The sequence below is a fragment of the Pelodiscus sinensis genome, chromosome 5, assembly GCF_052426305.1.
Source record: "Pelodiscus sinensis isolate ZL-2025 chromosome 5, ASM5242630v1, whole genome shotgun sequence".
Classification (NCBI taxonomy): domain Eukaryota; kingdom Metazoa; phylum Chordata; order Testudines; family Trionychidae; genus Pelodiscus; species Pelodiscus sinensis.
In genome coordinates, this window is record NC_143056.1 from 75529470 (window position 1) to 75552472 (window position 23003).

General features: G+C 44.3%; 1 protein-coding gene across 4 annotated transcripts in view; it reads left to right on the forward strand.

Annotated features, from left to right (window-relative positions):
- Window positions 1-23003, forward strand: part of LDLRAD3 (low density lipoprotein receptor class A domain containing 3) — a 181770-nt gene that overhangs the window by 46940 nt on the left and 111827 nt on the right. For 2 of the 4 annotated variants that reach the window (XM_075927498.2, XM_075927495.2), the window contains exon 2: window positions 22829-22975. The exons of 1 other annotated variant lie outside the window; for it this stretch is intronic. In XM_075927498.2, the coding sequence (XP_075783613.1) occupies window positions 22829-22975 (147 nt within the window). Of the gene's footprint in view, window positions 1-21187; window positions 21307-22828; window positions 22976-23003 lie in introns of all 4 variants that reach the window. One more of the 4 variants, XM_075927497.2, reaches the window with a different exon arrangement.

A 23003-nucleotide genomic window follows, 5' to 3' on the forward strand; every position in this document is an offset into this window, starting at 1 on the left:
AGGGAGACATCAGAGGGCAGGGTAGTTTGGAGAGTCCCATCTGTGGGAAGAAAGAGAGCGGCAGAGATTTGGCATTCTCAAGCCTCCTGGGAAGGGGGAGGTAAGGGGCGGATTACATGGGGTAGGTGGAGGAAAGAGAGGGTAGATGGGTGCTGGCATCTGTGCAGTGAGGTGGAGGTAGGGGGCAGTTTGTTTGAGGTGTCTGGCTGCAGTCCTTTCTGGGTGGGTGGGTGGGTGGGTGGGTGGGTGGTGGTGGGGAAGGCAGGCTGTATAAAGTGTGTATATATGTGGCAGGACATTTGTATGATTATGTGTCAAACAAAGTTTACATAGGTGTTAATGGCTTAAGGTAAGAAAGAAAAAGATTCTTTTAACAGATTTTTTTGGAGTGTTGCAAGTATCTAAAACTCTATTCTTAATGATTTTTTAAATTCCTGTGTTACAGTTTATCATGTGTTAATTAGTATTGCATTAAGGCCAGATCTGTGCTATGTGGTAGAGTTCTGGCTCTTATCAGTTGGAAGTAGCAAGTATCAGCTTGAGCTGTTAAAAAGGTTGATCATACATGTACTCTAAGTGTAGTGTTACTTTTCTTTTTGATTTGATTTCATATCGTAAGTATTGGACTGCCTAATATATATATATATATATATATATATATATATATATATATATATATATATATATATATATATATATATATATAAATCATCTCTCTCTACCCGGTATAGGTGGTGCACATATTAATTTTCAGCCTGCCCAAAAGAAAATTCAATCTGCCCAAGGGTAGAAAATATTAGCACTGTAGTACTTTAATGAAGACTGTCAGCATAGTTTTTCAGTTTCCCTGAGAGGTGGTAGTTATTTTGGTTAGGGATGTTAAATATCGTGTAATTGACTAATTGAATAGTCAGTGCTTTTTCCATCAACTATTCGATTAGTCGATAGGGCGCCTCTGCCTTTGAAGTGGGGTACACTTCAAAGGCGAAAGCACCGTGTGGAGCTGGGGACTCCCCTGCTGACCTCAGGCTCTGTGCGGCACTGCCGCTTTGAAACACCATGGGGAGGAGCCAGCGTAAGGCTCCTTGTGGCATTTCAATTCAGCAGAGCTGCCTGGAGCCTGGGTTCAGCTGGGGACTGTCCTGTTGATCCGGGCTCAAGCTGCACTGCTTCTTTGAAACGTCCCGTGCAGCCCAGAGTCTGGCCCCAGGCTCCAAGTGGCACTGCCAATTTGAAGTACCCCTTTCCTTTTCCCCGCTCCCCACCTTTATACCTCTCTCTGATATGTCAACACAACTGAAATTTGGAGAAAACTGCATTTTTGTTTTAAGTTTTACAGCGCTTTATTATTTTTTGTACTTTTTAGACCCAAAAAAGTCATTGCCCGCCCGGCTACGATTAAGTTGTTTAAACAAATGTGTTGCAATTGTAGGAAAAAAAAGTGTGTGTCTGAAAACTGTAGGTACTAGGGATACTTATAATTTTTTTAAAGGGGTATTTTATAAAAAAAAGATTGAGAAACACTGGACTAGCCTGTCGTCTGTCTGATAAGCATTTGCTTATTGGATAGTTTATTAGTCTTTCATATCCCCAATTTTGGTGGGAGAAACTCTCCTGCGAACATACCATTATCTACACAGGGAACTAGCATGATAGAACAACATCACTCAAGGTTTTTTCACTCTCTTGAGTGATGTAATTGTACAAATATAGGTCTGTAGTGTAGACTGGACCATGGAAATGAATACAGTACAAACTTAAAAGCAGGAAAATCTGGTCAACAGCAGCAGTTGCCCAGAACCTTGCATGATCAACTCTGAAAGATCAATGTACACCATCTTTTTATAGCTTGCAAAAGATTGACCCATTACTTCAGGTAAGGAAACAAGCTAACTGTTAAAATGTAATTTTTTTAATCCTTTTTTAAAAAGGAGACGCTACAATGAGAACAATGTAACACTCCATCTTTGAGTTACCAAAATAACGTACATTATTCAATCTTGCTGATGGCTTTCTTTTCACTCCTCTTCAACATTGAAATCTAACATGTCATCTTCATTTCCTGATAGAATTTACTTGCTTTGGAGTCACCCGACTGCAAGGCATTGGCAGGAGACCATTTATTAACAAAGTGACATTTGTGATTTTATGTATATGCTAATTAAACTCATAGTATTCCTTATGCATATTTAGCATTATGATGGGGCAGCTGCCCCACACTGGCTGGGAGGGGTTAATTCAGGCTGGAGGGAGTCTGCCAAGAGCCTTGACCAATTGGGGAGAGGCTTTTTACTAGCCAATTAGTGCGTGGCTTGCTGGGGCAGCCCTGCATATAAGGAGCTGCCCAGCAGCGAGGAGTCAGTTGAGCCCTGACCAGGGAAGAGGCAGGACTAGTTCCCAGAGGCATCTTTGCTAGAGCAGTGCTGGGCAGGCTCGGAAGTGGGGGGGTGGGGAAAGGGGGGGTTAGCGAAGGAGGCTCCTGCCTGAAATCTGACAGACTGCTGGCCTTGCCATTAGGGCCAGGAAGGTTCAGAGAGTCACTGGGGAAGTGGCCCAGGGAGCAGAAAGAAGTGAAGGGGAGCAAAGGAAGGCAGGACATGGCTTCTGCCAAAGGGTCCCTGGGTCAGGACCTAAAGTAGTGAGTGAGCCAGGGTCCCTCCCTTCCCCCTTGCTCAACAGCTGGCCACCAGCGTATTGTGGCCCACAAGGACTGCGACTGGCCCCGGAAGTGAGGGGCTAGACTTGGAGACCACAGTCAGCCACCATGGCAGCAGAGATATGGAACTTCAGATAAACACTGTTCCCCACCCCCGAAGGGGTCCGAAAGACACTAGAGCAGGCACTGCCGGAAGGCAGTGTCCTGAAGAGGATGCCACGGTCTGGGAGTGACATGAGTCCAACACTGGAGAGCGGAGTGAGGACACGGGGAGACACCAGCCAGAGGGAGGCACCTTGTGAGCTAAGGAGCTAATTCTTAGGAATACTGGCAGAAGGCCCCGTAACAGTGAGTCCGCCCCGTGACACATGTTCAGAGTAGAATCATAGAACACTAGACCTGGAAGGGACCTTGAGAGGTCATAGAGTCCAATCCCCTGCCCTCACCGCAGGACCAAGCACCGTCTCTAGACTATCCCTGATAGATGACTATCTAACCTGCTCTTAAATATTTCCAGTGATGGAGATTCCACAAGCTTCCTAGGCAATTTATTCCAGTGTTTAACCACCCTGACAGGAAGTTTTTTCTAATGTCCAACCTAAACCTCCCTTCCTGCAGTTTAAGCCCATTTCTTGTCCTATCATCAGAGGCCAAGGGGAACAATTTTTCTCCCTCCTCCTTGTGACACCCTTTTAGATACTTGAAAACCACTATCGTGTCCCCTTTCAGTCTTCCCTTTCTAAACTAAACAAGCCCAGTTATTTCAGTCTTCCCTCAGCGGTCATGTTCTCTAGACCTTTAATCATTTTTGTTGCTCTTCTCTGGACCTTCTCCAATTTCTCCACATCTTTCTTGAAACATGGTGCCCAGAACTGTACACAATACTCCAAATGAGGGTTAATCAGTGCAAAGTAGAGCAGAAGAATGATTAGCCCTAATTGGCTAGTAAAAAGCCTCTCCCCCATTGCTCATGTCTTAGTCACAACACTCCTGTTGATGCATCCCAGAATCATGTCCCTCCTCCCCCCAGCAGACCAGGGACACGGGGAGCAGAGCCGCAGCGGGGTGCCGCGCCTCTGAGGCTTTGCTCTGGCTTTGCAGACCACAGGCACCGGGACTGAAGCGGCAGCAGCGGCGGTTCCCCGCGCTTCTGAGGCTTTGCTCTGGCAAAGCCTCAGACGGGCGGGAACCCGCCCGGGGCCCTGGTCTGCTGGAGACGGTCTCCAGCAGACCAGGGGCACCGGAGCAGCTTACGAACGGGGCTTTCTCGCCCCGGAGCTCGCAGGTAGCAATCCGCCACCTCGACCTCCGGGGCAAGAAAGCCCCGTTCGCAAGTGCGGATCCGACATAAGTCGGATCCGCGTAAGTCGGGGACTGCCTGTATTGACATGTTTAGCTTGTGGTCCACTGACCCCTAGATCCCTTTCTATATAGTCGCTTACAATTCTGTATGTGTGAAACTGATTGTTCTTGTTAAGTGGAGTACTTTGCATTTGTCCTTATTCAACTTCTTCCTATTTGCCTCGGACTGTTTCTCCAGTTTGTCCAGATCATTTTGAAGTATGACCCTATTCTCCAAAGCAGTTGCAACCCCTCCCAGCTTCATATTATCTGCAGACTTAATAAGCGTACTCTCTATGCCAATATCTAAATTGTTGATGAAGATATTGAACAGAACCGGTCCCAAAACAGACCCATGTGGAACCCCACTTGTCATGCCCTTCTACCATGATTGTGAACCATTAATAACTACTCTCTGAGAACAGTTATCCCGCCTGTTATGCACCCACCTTATAGTAGCCCCATCTAAGATGTATTTGCCTAGTTTATTGATAAGCTGATCATGCGAGATTGTATCAGATGTCTTACTGAAGTCTAGGTATACCACATCCACCACTTATCCCTTATGCTCAAGACTTGTTATCCTATCAAAGAAAGCTATCAGGTTGGTTTGATATGATTTGTTCTTTACAAATTCATGCTGTTACCTGTCACCTTATTTTCTTCCAGATATTTGCAGATGAATTCCTTAATTACTTACTTCATTATCTTTCCTGGCACAGAAGTTAAATTGACTGGTCTGTAGTTTCCTGCATTGTTCTTATTTCCCTTTTTATAGATGGGCACTATATTTGCCCTTTTCCAGTAGATAACCTCTAAGTATAGAATTCCTTGTTCAAATAATTTATTTTTCTTTTCCCAAGTCTTTTATTGGATGAGGTATTAATATTTTTAAAAAAAGCTTTAAGGCCAGTGTTCAATTGTTCATGCAGGATTTCTTCCTTCTTATTCTGCAGCATGCCTTTTACATGTTTACTCAAGCTTGTAATTTATACTTGGTGATGCTGGTCAGTAAATATTCTGTTCCCAACGGAAATTTTAGAGGGCTGTTTTTGCTGGGTGAAAGAGCGTGAGTCTTAGACATTGTATAAACACACAGATTAAAAAAAGATTAAATATTCATGTTTTACAAAATATATTTGATGAACAAAACTACAGGTATCAGTTTAGATGCAACTTTAAAATATTCCTATATACAAGATCTAATGCTTTATGTTCAGATTCTTACTGCATACTGTTGAGTCAGTAGTTTGTAAAGCAAAGGTATATTTGTTTTTCAAACAAGATCTGTGAGTTATGTGAAGCAAGTGGAAGACCAAGGACAGGATTTAGGCGGGAACAACAATAACAAAATACCAATGGCAAAAGTATTAAATGTGTTATAGTTAACATTCTTTGGTAGAATCTAAAGTTAAAATGGGGACAAAACAAGTTTAAAAATTACTTGGACAAATTTGATTGTCTTTAGGTCAGTAGGGTCTAAATCAGGGGTGCCCAAACTTTTTTCAAAGAGAGCCAGATTTGATGAAGTGAACATGCGTGAGGGCTGACCATTTTGCCTGACATTCTTTGAACCATTAAAATTAAATGCAAATTAACTATTTTATGCAAAGTTTATTGCAAACGGCATACTTTTCATTTCATCACATGGATGACAAATCTAAACAGGTGTTAAATCACTCTATCTTTCATATCTGAAGGCCAGATGAAAAAAAAAATCCAGGAAGCTGAAATATATGTCAGGAACATTGTAAAGTACATATTATTGGTAATAAAGGTTGTCTGTCAACTTTTAAGTTAAAAAAATATGAACAGGAACATAACACCAAGTATATATGTTGTGTCCAAATATATTTATAACTGATTTAGACCAACTGACATTAACTGAGATTTTACAATGTATTCATCTCAATACATATGGATTCGTTGGGGGCCATAAAAGATAGATATTGCCAAATTAGTTGTGGGGCCGTATAAAACTGGAACACGGGCCGCAATTGGCCCGCGGGCCGGACTTTGGACATGCCTGGTCTAAATGAAGTAATGAAGTGTTCTTAGAAAATTCAGGGAGCTGACTGAAGAGATTTCTGAGTAGTAAGCAAGAGTCAGTATAGGTTCATCAAGACCAAATCCTGTCAAACCAATCTAATATCCGCTATGACAGTGTATCATGTGGATGGGGGTAAGCAGCAGATGTAATAGTTCAACTTTAGAAAAACTTTTGATATGGTCTCATAAGAAAACAAGAGAAACATAGTCTATTCTAGACAAACCTACTATAAGGTGGGTGCACTACTAGTTGGAAATCTATAGTAAAAGAGTCAAGCTGGAGGGACATATGAAGTAGGGTCCCTCATGGTTCTGTCCTGGGTCCATTTCTATTTGATATTTTCCTAAATGTTTTGGATACTGGCATTGAAAGTGTGCTTTCAGAGTCTGAAGATGATAGCAAGCTGAGAGGGGTTGCAAGCACTTTGGAGGACTGGATTAGAATTCAAAATGATCTTGACAGACTGGAGAAATGAAATGGTATGAACTAGGATGAAATTCAATACGACAGATGCAAAGTAATGCACTGAGGGAAGGAATAATGAGCTGCCTACATACAAAATGGGAAATGACTGCCTACGAAGGAGTCCTGTAGAAAAATTTGGGGTTGGGGAGTTATAGTGGTCATAAACTAAATAAGAGACAACAATGTAGTATTGTTACAGTCTCTCCCTATCCTTCCCCATTGACGTAATTCTGGGATATATTAGCATGAGGGATGTAAGCAGGACTCAAAATAATTCTTCCACTCTAGTCAGTGCTGGTGAGGACTCAACTGGAGTATTGTGTCAAGTTCTGGGCACCATACTGCAGGAAAGATGTGGACAAATTAGAAGAAATCCAGAGTAAAGCAACAAAACTGATTAAAGGTTTAGAAAAAGAATCATAGACCTGGAAGAAACCTTGAGAGGTCATCTGCTCCAGTCCCCTGCACTCAAAGCAGGACCAAGCACCATCTAGACCCTTGGGCTACGTCTAGACTACACGCCTTTTTCAAAGAGGCTTTTTCAAAAGATACTTTTGAAAAAACCTCTTTCGAAAAAGAGCGTCTAGACTACAATCAGTACTTTCGAAAAAGCAAGCCGCTTTTTCGAAAGAGAGCACCCAGGCAGTTTGGGTGCTCTCTTTTGAAAAAGCACAGTTTGCATTACATAGCGCCTTTTTTCAAAAGAGCACTTTCCAAAAAAGGCATTACTCATAAAACAAGGTTTTCTGTGGTTGACAAAACTGCAGCGTTCTTTCGATTTACTGCCGCCAGAATGCGGCAGCAGTCTAGACGCAGGTAAAAGATTTTTTCGAAAAAAGGCCACTTTTTTAAAAAAAAAAATCTCTGTAGTCTAGACACACCCTTAGTGTCCAACCAGTTCTGCCACTAGAGTGGCTATGGCTAGAGCAAGCTAGTCACACTCAATCAGCCAAATAGCTAGTATGTTGAACACCACAGATTTAGACCATCCATGATCAGTGTTTGTTTAACCTGCTAAAAATCTTCAATGATGGAGATTCCACAACCTCCTTAGGAAATTTATTCTCGTAGTTAACCACCCTGACAGTTAGGAAGTTTTTTCCCTAGTGTCCAACCTAAACTTCCCTTACTGCAATTTAAGCTCATTGACTCTTGTCCTATCATCAGAGGTTAAGGAGAATAATTTTCTCCCTCCTCCTTGAAACCTGTTTGGTACAAAGCTGTTACCATATCCCCTCTGTCTCTTTTTTCCAGATTTAAACAAACCCAAATACTTAGTCTTTCCTCGTAGGTCATGTTTTCTAGACCTATAAATATTTTGGTTGCTATTCTCTGGACTCTTTCCAATTTGTCTGCATCTTTTCTAAAATTTGGCAGCTGGGACTACACACAATACTCCAGCTGAGGCCTAATCAGCGCTGAGTAGAGTGGAAGAATTACTTCTCGAGTCTTGCCTACATCACTCCTGTTAATACATCCCAGAACGATGTTTGCTATTTTTGTGAATGTGTTGACTCGGATTTAGCTTAGCCACTACGATCCCTACATCCCTTCCTAGACAGTCATTTTCCATTTTGTTTGTGTGCAACTGATTGTTCCTTCCTAAGTGGAGTAATTTGCATTTGTCCTTATTGAATTTAATCCTATTTACATCAGACCATTTTTCCAGTTTGTCCTGATCATTTTGAATTTCACTCCTATGCTCCAAAGCAGTGGTACCCAAACTGTGGTTCACGGACTCCTGGTGGTCCATGATGGTACTTCGGGGGGGGGGGGGGGGGGTTGTGGAAAGCTTAAAAGTAAGGATCGGGCCCACCAGGCTGGTGTATGAGGGGCATACACAGAATTCAAGGATTTTCTCCTCACTCCCTTAGCATCTGGAGAATGGGATGAAAAGCAAGCTGCATCCCAGAATACATTGCAAGAAGAGAGGTTTAGGTTTAATATCAGGAAAAACTTCCTAACTGTCAGTATGGTTAAGAACTGGACCAAATTATCTAAGAAGATTGTAAAAGCAACGAGGAGTCCTGTGACACCTAATGGATTCTCCATCATTGGAGATTTTAAAGAGCAGGTTAGACAAGCATTTCTAGGGGACAGTCTAGATAATACTTAGTCCTGCCTCAGCACAGAGAACTCAACTAGGTGACCTACCACAAGATCTGTTCTAGTCTGACATTTCTGTGACTCACATTTCTGTGACTCTTCAGAAGTAGATAAGCAGGTACTTTGTGGTTTTCTATGGGAGAGGGAGTCTGCAGAGATTTGAACTACGATACTACAGTTCTGTGCAATTGTCCTTAGCGAACCTTCTCTTTTGTTGCCCCCAAGTTACCTAGCGTGTTCTGTTTTGTTTTCTGTCGCTCTTCATCTCAAAGATGGCTGGATTTGGTGACCGAGGATTGTATAGTGTATGTGGTTTTGGGAAGCACCGATTTTTTTTTTTTTTTTTTTTTTTTTAAGATTAAAGGCAGTGTGTGTATAAAATATTAAAATATTTGACTTAATGCTCTGTTGGTGTCTTGCCTCTTCCCTAAAGTGTGTGAGATTCCTTGATTGTAGAAGCTGTAAATACAAACCCATATTATTCTGAGTTTAGTGTGTTTGAATATACAGAATGAGTTGTTGAACTTCATCTGTTCATGCTGTCCTGCTGTTAAGCTGCTTGTGCTGTGGTGTTGTGTTGCTGTGTGCTGTAGCACACGGCATCCTTATTTTTGCCAACTTCACTTTCACGCTCTGTCATCAACTTCAGATTTAAGAAGTTAAACTAAGACACATATTTTTAGCCCAATAACTTTTTTGAAAGAGATATAGTTCCATAAACTGGTAATATGAATGCCATCAAAACCAAATTGTGTGTGACAGTTACTCGCTTAGGACTTAGCACTCTGATATTCTATAAGGGTGTAAACCAAGCTGTTGGCACTAACAGTGCTGAGAAAGTTGGAGCTGTTTCAGAAAAGGGTAGATCTGCTTTCCAGCTTAGGAGTACATATGTTCACTGGGTATGCAGCTGAATTTCTAAAAGATCAGTCTGCAAGGCAGAGCACTACCACTTTTAGGTGTTGACTTGTGAGATGCGAGGCTTTAAAAAGGGATAGTGCTCTAGTGCTAGGATGATATTAGGAGAGGCCAGCATTGTCCTTCCTTCTGAACCAGAACCTGTGGGTGATTTTTTGAAGGACAGTGTGTTGATGGAGATGCCATCTTTTGGAGATTTAAAACTGTCCAGACTCTGAAAACCTTTAGAGGATGTCTACACAGCCAGTAAGCATATCTGGCTGGTCTAGCCTACCTGACTCTGGCTCGGGGGCTAAGGCTGCAGAACTCTAGTATTGCTGTGTAAATGTTTGGTAGTTGGCACCCTCCAGCTCATGGAGTCTCAAAATTCTGGCTCCAGCCCAGATCCAAACATCAGCATAGCAAGTGTACAGCCCCATGAGATGCGGTCAGCTGATTTGGGCCAGCTGTGTATTTCTAAGCATGAGTGGTCCCAGTGAAGTCAATGGGAATACTTGCATGCATAAAAATAGATCCAAGCTTGTGAACCTGAATTTAGCTCTAAATTAAAGATTAGTAGCTGGGTTTGGTGGGGGCATAATCTTATATTTTAGATTTTTATTCATGCTTGTGCTAACTCTTTCTATGATACCCAGAGATAATGTTTAAGAACTTAGGAAAACATGAAGAAGAAATAACTGGGATAAACAGCACTACATGAATGCATAATCTTATTATTTATACACCGACTTTAAGAGTAGACAAGTCAGTTTGCTTAAAATCACTGAAGAATCTGGAGTGCTTTAAAAAAATAGTCTGGAATGCTTAGCGTACAGTAAGGGTGGGTGGGTATTGCAGAACCTCCGTCTGTAATCAGCAAGTGATTTTTCATTGGGGAGTACCGTATATACTCGAGTATAAGCCGACCCGAATATAAGCCGAGGCACCTAATTTTACCACAAAGAACTGGGAAAAAGTATTGACTCGAGTATAAGCCTAGGGTAGGAAATGAGGCAGCTACTGGTAAATGTAAAAAATGAAGATAGATACCAATAAAATTACATGAATATTTATTTCAAAGAAAAACAATAACCTAGCTCTGTAAGTGGAAAAGGGGGTCAACAAAAACAATATGGTATCAAAAATACCGTAACTTTAAAAGTACAACAACCTTAGCTCAATCAGCAACCAAGCTAACACACAAGAGCTAAAATCCTTCAAAACTGGAGTTCTCCTCATCATCATCTGTATGTCCAAACAGAGCTTCAGCTGGTGTGAGGTTATCAGCATAGACATTGTCATCATCACTGACAAACTATTATGGAGTAGTTTTTTAAGAAAGCATATTGGAATGTATTTAACTCACTTAGAAGCAGTCCCAGCTCTACGAACATCAAAATGCAGTATGTAGAAAAAGTTGAAAGAAAAATATAGTAAATCTGCCGCCCTCTTCCACAACAAGTAAAAATAGCACCTAATGTAGCATCATTGCCAATCTACAGCAGCTATTCAAGTACATGAAAGTTTAAGTAAAATACTTCCAACTTAATCTTAGAAATGTTTTATACCCTTTTAATATATCATTTTTTAAAAAGTTCCTATAAAGCTACATGTGGCATTTCATTTCTTTTCACAAGTTTTAGGAACTGAACTGAGCACTTTTAATATGCTCTGGATTATAAATTCTCTTTAAAAGTTTATTGTGAAATACTGGCAAAACCAATTGTCATTCAACTGGTATATAAACGAGACCCAAGAGTATAATGAATTTCTATCTACAACATTTAGTCAAATCCACCAGGGAAGGGCAGTAATTTCTTTTAAAGTAGAACCCTTTAATTGTTCCTACGTACCTTCCAATATTCAGTTGTATTAAATACATTTCTTCAGACAATTGTCCTAGTATTCAGTCTTTCTTGTGTTTAGTGCACTAACAATCTGGCGTAAGTTACTGTACTAATATGAAACTATTCAGCAGTTTGACAGATTAAATATTTTTAATAAAACAGTACAGGCAGTCCCCGGGTTACGTACAAGATAGGGACTGTAGGTTTGTTCTTAAATTGAATCTGTATGTAAGTCGGAACTGGCGTCCAGATTCAGCCGCTGCTGAAACTGACCGCCAGTTCTGACTTACATACAGAATCAACTTAAGAACCCCAGGCGTCCCCAAGTCAGCTGCTGCTGAAACTGATCAGCAGCTGATTCCAGGAAGCCCGGGGCAGAGCAACTCTGCCTGGGGCTTCCTGTAGTCAGCGCTGGTCAGTTTCAGCAGAAGCTGACTTGGGGACGCCTGGGGCAGAGCAGCTGGGGTGCTGCTGGGCTGCTCCAGTAGCGCCGCTCCTGGGTGCTACTGGACCAACCTAGCAGCACCCCATCTGCTCTGCCCCAGGCGTCCTGATTCAGCCGCTGCTGAAACTGACCAGCAGCGGCTGAATCAGGACCTGGGGCAGAGCAGCTGGGGTGCTTCCGGGTTGGTCCAGTAGTGCCCAGAGCGGGCGCTGCAGGACCAATCGGCAGCGCCCCAGCTGCTCTGCCCCAGAGTCCAAAACAAAAGCCTGGTCTGCTGGGGGGGGGGGAGCACACTAGCTGCGCCCCCCCCTCCCCAGCAGACCAGGGACACGGGGAGCAGAGCCTCTGAGGCTTTGCTCTGGCAAAGCCTCAGAGGGAGGGACCCCGCCGTGGCTGCGGCTTCAGTCCGGGAGCCTGTGGTCTGCTGGGGACCGTCCCCAGCAGACCACAGGCTCCCGGACTGAAGCCGCAGCCGCGGGGGGGTCCCGCGCCTCTGAGGCTTTGCTCTGGCAAAGCCTCAGAAGCGCGGGAACCCGCCCGGTGCCCCTGGTCTGCTGGAGACGGTCTCCAGCAGACCAGGGGCACCGGAGCAGCTTACGAACGGGGCTTTCTCGCCCCGACTTCCGGGGCTAGACCCGGCTAGACCTGGCCAGCGGCAGAGACGCGCTGAGCCCGCCCGAGACGCTGTTCTCGAGACGCTGACTCGAGTATAAGCCGAGGGGGGCATTATTCAGCACAAAAAATGTGCTGAAAAACTCGGCTTATACTCGAGTATATACGGTGACTTTTATGGGGGAAATCCTCTTCAGATCACCAAGTTATTCAAATGCCCATTACACTCAATGGGTAGAAGCCATGCCCTGCTGTCCTTATCTGTGTGATGCAGGAATCTTGCAATAAGCCCCACTGTCTCCCATTAGTGGAGACTTAGTGTCACAGAGCTGCACATTTCTTTAGTCTCCAATGACTACAAGGGATCAAGAGCTTTATTCTTATAGGATAGTAAGGGCTTAACTCTTTCACCCTGAGTTCTTCTCTGTAACATCCAAAATGCACCATATGTCGTTTTTAGGGGTTGAGAGCTTAATTATGCAGAATGTTGAAAGACCTAGTAACCTTGCCATCCTAGTCACAGTTTAGTGATGAGCTCATGGTTTTTGAGGCCACAATTAAAATCCTGTGGCTGGCCCATGCCATCTAATATGGGATTGGGTGTGGGGGCAGGGGGCTATAAAGGACTTCTTAATTGCAGTGTAGAAGTTTGGGTTCAGGCTGCAGTGTAGGCCTCTAGCATGCTGCCAGGTGGGAGGATCATAGGGCCTTGAGCTGTGCTGCTTAGTCCAAACCACATGGGCCTGAGTCATTGCATTGTAGACCTGAGCTAAGAGCAGGAGTGAGCAAATTCCAGCCTGTGGGCCAGATCCAGTCCACAAGATTAGTCCCTGGCGGGCTGACCAGCTCTATATTTACCTGCATCTCCGCAGGTATTGGGCAATCGCAGTTCTCGTTGGCCGCAGATCGTTGTTCACGGCCAATGGGAGTGATGGGAAGCAGGTCTGCGCCACTTCACACCTCTCCCATTGGCTGCAAATGGTGATCCACAGCCCACGAGAGCTGCGATCACCCGATACCTGTGGATAAATACAGAAATGAGCGTCCGCCAGAGACTAACCCTGTTGGGTGGCCATTTATTTTAGTGCCCACCCCTGACTAAGAGACAGCTGAGTTCAGTGGGTAGGGTGCTGGACTGGATAGGGTGCTGGACTGGGATTTGGGAGACCTGTCACTGACCTGCTTTGTGAGCTCAGGCAAATTTTCATTCCCATGTCTCTTTTCCTCTGCCCTTTCTTGTCTTACCTGTTTAGTCTGTAAGCTGTTTGGGGCAAGGGCTGTCTCCTATGTGTATGTACAGAGCCAAGTACAGTGAATGTAGATATCAGTCGGGAACCCTTAATTACTTACAGCAACACAAATAAATAGCATTATACTGACAGCACACACCCATTGTGTTCGAAAGGAAAGAAATTGAGGGAGTCAGTCTTTCTAATGTTCAATGTGGAAAACCCTTTTTGCCAGGTTTTCACAGCATTTACATGTTGGTACCAGACTATAGTAATGTGCAACGTCAACAGGGTCTCTCTCAATTACATAGGGTAAGCAGACTTCTTGAGAGCAGGTCATATGCTATGGTCCTATGAGGTGCTGAGCACAGCTGACTCCCAGTGAAGTGTGATCGGAGTTCAGGACACTCAGTAATTCTCAGGGTTATGTCTCTGTGTTTGTGCAGCTGACTAGTAGACGAGATTTAAGCACTGGCTGGTGACATCTTTGAGTAGATTCTGTTTCTTCAGAATCGGCTATTCCGTGGGCTTTATCTTCAAGACCTGTTATGTCTAAATTTGGTGGAGATGAGTTCCATTCAGGCATTAAACGGCTTTGAGACCTTGGATAAGTGGCACACTAGAATTTGGGGATATTTATCTTTGCTCTCTTATAAAGAAGAGACCTGGCTGGGTAACTTAAGTTAAACAGGGGCAATGTTTGACTTTTCCTTTCCATTGATTTCTCTCCTGTTTATCACTACAAACATTCCTTCCTACAGGCCCAGCAATTTCTCTGCACTCAGTTTGGTAATTAAATAAAAAGCCCTTTCCCTTCTCCACCTTTTTCCCATTCTAGTTTTAAGTTTTTGTATTGGGTTGGTGTCACCTACTGATTCTGCGTGGGCTGTTTACAGTCAATGTCCCTCTTTTTTTCCCCACCACAAAGCAGGCCTCCTGAGCTTTGGCCATATGTGTTTTTGTCTCTATACCAGCAGAAAGAACAGCTGTAGTAGAGACAGCTAAACTCAAGACTGGGGATTTCACCAGAAATCCCCAGCTGTGAAGCCCAGTCATACCATACTGTGGGATTTAAAATAGTCCCAGTGGTCCACAGTTCAATCCTTGTACAAAAAGTGCCCTGTCCTAGTCAGAAAGAAGAGGCAAATCAGTTAATTAACTAACATTTTAGTAGCACATTTAATTTAGAAAGATCCTCAAGTGATGCACACAAAGTGTACACACAAATTGTTGTACCCAGCTGTGAAATGCATCCATCTCTGGAGTGGCGCATGGCAGTTGTGTAACATCGTAATGCTATGTGATGCTTGGAATAGAAAGTAAAGTCATCACCTTATTATTCTAACGAGGTACATTAGTGCTGATAAGATGGTGAGTACTTTCCAGATATATAAGACCAAACAGACCCCTGCACTGAGGAAGAAGGTCAGAAGGAAGAAGTTATGAGGGTGGGAATATTTGAACTAGAATGGAGGCACAATGTCACACTCCACTAGTGAGGATAAGAAGGGAATATATTTGGTTTTCGGATAAATAGCAACGTATTTTTTCTTGCCACTTACACATTCTTTATAATTGAATATGCCCTCTTCATAAAAACTAGATTGCTGCAAAAATGGTGAGATTCAGTATTTTATGTTTGTGTTTTGTAAACATTGATTGTCAAATTATTTGTCTCCATGACCTTAGATATGGCTTATTGTAAGGGATTTCTGATTTTGCCTTGTATAGCTAGACAAGATCCATTCTGAAATCATATAAATGCTAAAGATCAAATACAGGTTGGCCCAGCTGTTGTCATGGGTTGCCAATTGAGTACAAAAATTTGGGGGGAAGAGGGAATTCCTTAAATCAGAGGTTTTACATTTGTCCATTCTGTAAACATGTTACTTATGAATTGACATCATTATATTATACCTGTGTCTCTGTGTTCGCAAGTAACCCTCACCACTTCTAATGTTGCATGCATCAGAAATGTAATCAAGCAATTTAAATGGAGGTAGGTGGGGGAGAGGGATTAAAATTGTTTAGAGATTACAAGTCTTCAAATAATCGCTAGCAAGTGTCCCTTTCTTTGCTTGTGACAGATGGTTTATGTGCTGTTGATGGATCCAGAGAGAGCTAGCCTGTCTCATCAGTCACTTCTCGGAGCCAGCTTGGAAGTATATTGGGATGCTTGTCTTTTGTTCTGCCAATGCCTATTTGGCAGCAATGCAGACAAAAGCAAATCCAGCTGGAGCCTGGTCTCTACAGGGATTTAGGAGACAGGTTGACAAACAAACAGCTGTAGACAAACTCATTGGGTGGCATCAAATCTAATTATTTAAGAAGAAATGAAAAGGAAAATGAGTTTTTGTATTCTTACTTTATTTACTTGTGTGGTGCTGTTAACAGGGGATTTCAAGGTGGCTGGCAAACTTAATACACCTATTGCTCAGAGTGCTAAATTACTCGATCTCCATTTTACAGATGGGTAAACTGATGTAGAGGTGTTCAGTGGCTTGTATGCAGAGAATCAATTGTAAAGCCGAGAGCAAAACGCATATATTCAGTGTTCTGCTGTGAGCACAAGTCAGCACTGCCTCCACATTTCGGTACAGGCAGTCCCCGGGTTACATGGATCCGACTTACATTGGATCCCTACTTACAAACGGGGTGAGGCAACCCCGCACTAGCTGCTTCCCCCCAGCAGACCAGGGAGACGTGAAGCTAGTGCCCCCCCGCCCCCAGCAGACTAGGGAGACGTAGAGCGGCTTTTCTCAGCAGACACCTCAGCTTGAGAATAAAGGACTGAGGGAAGTGAGGTGTGGGAGAATAAAACTGAGCTCTGGAGAAATGTTTGGCTAGAGTTTCCCCTACAATATGTACATACAAATTCAGCTTAAGAACAAACCTACAGTCCCTATCTTGTACGTAACCCGGGGACTGCCTGTATACCGAGTGCTAGTAAGCTCTCTTACTTTCTTCCTCCCAACACATTTGGCTAACAGGATCTAAATGGTTATTTCTTTTGCACTTGCTTGTGCAGTACAGATTGCTCCTTTCTAAACCAGGGACTCTCTGGTCTGGCAACATCTATGATCCGGCATGACCACTGTTGTTCCTGGATGAGAGCGCCCTGGAGCAGAAGGACCTGCAGCTGGGAGCCCAGCACAGCTCAGTGTGTCAGATCCTATTGAACTTCGTGCAGCATTTTGTCTTGATGCCTGTGGCCCATAATGTCACTTACTCTGGTTATTGTGCTGGGGGTGGCTGCGTTTCAGTGGTGCTGTGTCCTGTAGTTTTTAAAGGGCTTTGGAACCTGGATGTTAAAGGTGCCCTGTCAGTAATACCCATTTCCATCTGTGCTGATAGAACATGGAGTGCTCAGTCGTGGCTTGTTTTTTTTGGTGGGGAGTGGGGATTGTTGCTGGATTTTTAGCAAATATTCTATATTCAGATGCCAGCATTTTTTGGAAGTAGCTATTGAAACCAGACTGGTTTCCCTCATCCAATCCCCTTTTAAAATGAAACACAAGACCCATTTTATTCAGCCCAGATGGTGTGCTTTTTTAAAAGTGAGCAATGTGTTACAGTGAAAATGGGCCACTTTTGCTTTTCTTCTTTTTTTTAAACTGAATATATCCATGCTTCTAGTGTTTAGTTTGGATTCAGAACAAGAGAGGCTGCAGGATAAGCATGTTAACTATTGGAAGCTTACTCTGCCAGACTGAAGGAATTTCTACCACTGCCAATAGGCTACACAAAAGCTGACATCTGTATGGACTATATTTTAAACCCTGGTTCATCCCTACAGGGAATTATAGTCAGTTATCTAATTTAGTCTTTTCTGTGGCACCTTACCTTTGAATTATCCAGCAGGCTTTGCCTTGGGCGAGATGGAAGGCAGTGGGGAGCATCACATCCCAGAAGATTGGGAAGCAGCAACTGGACCGAGGATCCCTTGATGGGTGTTAAAGTTTCTTGAAGTTGATTTGGTAAAGGATTGTGAAGGGGATTTTTAAAGCCAGTAAGCAAAAAAAAAAAAATAAAATAAAAAATGCAACTTAAACTAGGGATGTGAAGGGTTAAACTGTAAGCCTCACAAACGGGTGAGGCTTTCCAGTCCAGTTAACTGGTGGGGGCTGGAGCAGGTCCCTGTCGGCTGGAGGCTGCTGCAGTCCTGCAGGGCCCACCTATCGGTGGGGGGTGCTCCAACCTGGCCACAACATGCGGCTCGCAGGGGCACTCCAGCCCAGCCATAGCAGCCCCTATTTACAAGGGGCAGGGAGTATGCACTACAGGCCAGCTGGGCTGGAGTGCGCTCCCTTTAATCAGTTAACCTATTAACATTACATTTAACTGATTAAACGGGCTTTTACATCCATAGTTTGAATTATTCCATGTGTGGAATTGCTTTGGCAGCTCTGTCTCCACAATTGGATTGTTTAGAGGCGGAGTAATCTGAATGAGTATCTAGATCGGGGTCAGCAACCTTTCAGAAGTGGTGTGGTAAGATTCCACTTTTCCCCATATCCCTCAGTGCAAGCCCTGCCACCTCCCATCCTGCCCCCTCATCCCTGTGCCCCCAGCGCACTCACCGGCAGGGCAGCAGTGCTGGGACTCGCAGCCACCTGGGAGCAGCACTGGGGCAAAGAGGGGCTGTGGGGGGACAGAGTCACTTCCCTGTCTGGCCCAGCCCTTTGCCTGGGACTTGCCCCTCACTTGCAGACTGTGGCTCTGGGGTTGGGGCAGGCAGAGCCCAGGGTTGCCCAGGGCTGTCTCCAGCCCCCAGCTGGGCACAGTGGGGTTCTGGGGAACAGCTGCGGCGTAGCTTGGGCCCCAGCACCCCATGGAGGAGGCAGCAGCATGTGTGACCGGCCATAACACCCCGCTTTGCCGAGCAGCCCTAGCCCTGCCCCTTCCCTGGGCAGGAGGCAAAGCCTGTAACGGGAGGAAGGGGAGTGTTAATCCCTTAGCTCCTGGGAGCTGCATGCCTCAGGGACAGGGAGCCCAGTACAGGATCATGCCTCCCGCTCCACTTGCTGGGCCACCCAGCCCCCTTCTCTATGCTGTGAGTGCAACAAAAAATCATCTTGCCTGCCACTTATGGCACACGTGCTGTACATTGCCGACCCCTAATCTAGATACATTTAGAGTATGATTTAAATGCTTCAGTTCATAACCTCTGATTTGTCTAAGGGGCCCTCTTAGAAAGCAATTGGTTGATGGTCTAGGCATTGGACTGCAGTTGAGGGGAATCTCTGTTCTAATTATATCCCTGCAAGAAACCTCTTCTGTGACTTTAGGCAAATATCTTAATCCTTCTGTATCTCCTTACCTGTCTCAAAGGGTAGCTGTGAAGATAAGTTCAGTGTGTGCCACTGAACAGTCTACAGATACTTTACTAGACAAGGAATGGGAATTGGGCTGTCCTAGTCTGTTCAGGGAAGGACAATTCTATAGGCCCGTGGTCCCCAACATGGTGCCCGCGGGGGCATTTGTCTGCGCCTGCCAAGTGCTCAGGGCTGGCCTGGCCCCGGGCACGTGGCGCATGCGCGGTGCCAGAGCCAGCCCCGGGCACGTGGCGCACGGTGAGCGCCGGCCCCGGGGGTGCCGCGGATTGACCCCCCCGCGGCGCATGGGGGAGGGAGGGAGAGAGCGCCAGCGCCGGCCCCGGGCGCGCGGCGCTTGGGGAAGGGTGGGGGGAAGAGAGCGCCAGCGCCGGCCCCGGGAATGCGGCTATGGGGGGGGGGCTCTGCTCGGGGGGGCTCTGCTCGGGGGGGCCCCCTGGCGCCCGGGAACCCCAAATGGTTGGGGACCACTGCTATAGGCAGTTAGATTGCAAAAGTGTTCAGAGGTTTCTTTCCCAATGAGCTTTCCTTAAATGATTTGATGGCTTTAAAATGGTTCTGAAAATATAAAAAAACTAAGCAGAGGGCTTTTGACTCTTCCTCTCCTCCTCAAGAGGTTTCAGAGTCTGAGACACCACTGTCTTCATATCATGTACTTTGGAAATGCATCTGACAAGCTTTCTTCCTGTCAAATACTGTGATCTTTAGAGAGGAAAGATAAATCTCTGTGGTCAAAGCAAAAGTCTGGGAGTCAGGAGACCTGAGTTCTGTTCGTAGCTCTTTGGCAGACTTCCTGTGACAGGTTACTTGCTTTGATTGTGTCTACACCGGGATTTTAATTTCGAATGGGCGCAGCTCCATGTGTGATTTGACAAGGATTAGATGACGTGGTAAAAAAAAAACCAGACAAATCTTTTTTGTGACTTCTACCCATGCTTGGATCTGTACTTGTTGGGAATGGCATATCAGAAAATGCTAATGTGGACTAGGTTTCTGTGCCTTAATTTCCTCTTCTATGAAATTAGGATAACCCCCTTTCACATGAAAGTCATTAACAGATGTAAAACATTTTGCGCTTTCCATCCCGGGATCTTTTTAGAAATACCTGTCATTAAATAGTATCTGGCTACAAAAAGGGTTCCTTTGATGCTGCAATGAGCTCCAAGGGTGAGCACACGCTCTCTCTCTCAAATATATATTTTAAAAATCCTGCTGAATCTTAAATTGCTGGATGCTGTATAATAAACCTAAGAACCACCTTTCCCCATTGTGTCCCCCCCCCATCTTGTTTCATATTGCCGTACCTAGCTAAAGAAAATATTAATTGGTATGATTATTATAGATTCTCTTTAATTGCAGGCATATGTGTTGTATTATTAGCACACTGGTGGCTGTTTGCTAATAAAGGGTTGCTATAATATTGACAGATTGTTTTCAGCTTCTGCATTGTTATTTGTAAGTGTTGATTATTGCTAAGCAGATGCAGATCAGTGATGAGAGGAATGACTTGAACTGGATTAAGGCAATAATGAAAGGTGTTTTGGTGGTGGAGCATAAGAGTACTGAACTTCTAGTGTCTATGACAGAGCTCTATGGCTCTGCCCTGGTTGAGTGTTTTATTTCTGGCAGCGCTTGCCAGTGATCGCTGTTGTTGAACTGCTGGTTCGCACAGTTTTCAATGCAGGAGTAGCCAGGACAAACCATTTTTAATTCATTTTTAAAACAAACTATTCAAACCTAAGCCAGAGTTCAGTTGTTCCATGCCAGCTGTCAGCCACTGATGCTTTTTTTGGTTAAGACAAGGCTAGAGTGAGCAGGCACTGAACTCAGAGTTTCTTTCTAGCATGTGTTAAATAGCAGCATTTCTGCAATGGTATGTGAGAAAAGCTACCAGGAAAGTAGTGGAGCAGGCAGAGTATAAAATAGAAGGTTTGGATGAAATTTGGAAAAACAAGAAAGAAGGAATTGTCAGCTCTGTGGTCTGATAGGGTCCATTTTGTACTCATTGGTAGCTGCTTTTTTTAATACAGTACAAAACTAGTAGCGGACCCTATAGTTAAGGTTGCCCAATCTGTCCCATTATAAGAAGGACCCTACTAAATTCATGGTCCATTTTGGTCAATTTCATGGTCATAGGATTTTTAAAATAATAAATTTCATGATTTCAGCTATTTCAATCTGAAATGTCATGGTGTTTTAATTGTAGGTGTCCTGACAAGGTTATTGTAGGGGGATTTGCTATGCTGCTACCCTTACTTCTGCACTGCTGCTGAGCACTGGATGGACAGAGAAGGATGGCTGCTGTCCAGAAGCCCAGCTCTGAAGGTAAAGCCGCCTCCGGCAGCAGCCCAGCAATAAGGATGGCATGGTATTTCCACTCTTATTTCTGTGCTGCTGCTGCAAGAGCACTGCCCCCAAAACTGGGTACCTGGCTAACAGCAGCCACTCTCCAGGTGCTTGGCTCTGAAGGCAGTATTGGAATTAAGGATGGCAGTAATGTGGTCCCCTGAAATAATCTTGTGACCCCCCCCCCCCCCCCAAACTCCCTGTTGAGTCAGAACCCCCAGTTTGAGAAAAGCTGGTCTGCCCTGTGAAATCTGCATAGTATAGGATAAAGGCACACAAAAGACCAGAGTTCACAGCTTGTGACATGTTCTGTATGCCCATGAATTTGGTAGAGCCCTAATTATAAGACCTGATTATCCATTGCTTATAACTTTGCCAGTCTTTAGTGGTTCAGGCTGAATGGGTATCTGCCACCAGCTGAATTTTTTAGGGTAAGGTTTCAGCAAAAATCAGCTCTGCCATCTGCAAGAATAAAATTAGGTGAAAATGCAAAGAATTTAGGGAAGAGTCTGATCGGATGAGTAGTTGAGGTCAGGATGGTGGAGAGAGTCAGGGGCCTGGCTTAGAGATGGGCAGGGTAAGGAAGAAAAATCCTCTGTGTCCCACTGTTTACTGTCACTTATTGCTCTTTTGAAGACTTGAAAAGCAGCTTTGGTGCAATTGCCTTTCCCCTTGAGTATGGGAGGGGGAATCCTATCTCTAAACCTGCATTTTTGACCTGCAAACTAACCACTTTCCTAATAAGGTATTTGCATACTCCTCACATCATCTTCCTTCACTGGTGGTCAGCTCTCCCAGCCATGTTTGCATTTGTCAGTTTCAGGACATAAAATTGCCAGAGTTTGACTGTTACTACTGGTTAGCGTTCCTCCTTGTGTTAACTGTAGTGTTACACTTATTTGGCACGCTTTTTCTCCTGATCTTCAGCATTCCTGTCATTCTAGTACTGAAACCCCACTCCTAGGCAGATTGCGTCAATGTACTAACTGCCGTACTGTGCCGGATGACTAGATTAAGACCTGGAAGAACTCTCTTAATTTTGACTAGGAGCACTGCATTCAAAACAGAATTGAAAAGTTAGTATTCCTCAACAAACATGCCATCTCGCTTTGCGGTGCTAGGAATATGTTCTGCAGACACAACACTGATCAGGAAAAGGTATGGGGGTCCAATGTGAAGTATCATATGAATTTATAAGAGTGGAATTATTAGGAAGGAAGAGAGGGATTAAAGCCCACTCTACTGTGTTGGGTGGGAGTAAGGGGAGAAGAAGGGAAGATGGCACTGCTGGAAGGTGGGAAAATAGTGAGCCCCTTTCCAAGCATTGTGAAGGGGTAGCCTGTTAATTGTCTCATGAGCTGAATCTATCATTGATGGGCAGCATTATCATTGGCTCGGCATGTGTTCTTTGTCTGCCACAGGAATATGCTTTGTGCAGTTAAAGCAGGTCCTGTATATTGTGTGTGTGTGTGTGTCTTTTTCTTTTCCCCTTCTGTTGCAGAGAGCCAACTGTTGCCTGGGAATAACTTCACAAATGAATGCAACATTCCTGGAAACTTCATGTGCAGTAACGGGCGCTGTATCCCAGGGGCCTGGCAGTGCGATGGGCTGCCTGACTGCTTCGATGAAAGTGACGAGAAGGAATGCCGTGAGTGTCCCTTGTGATTTTCTTACAT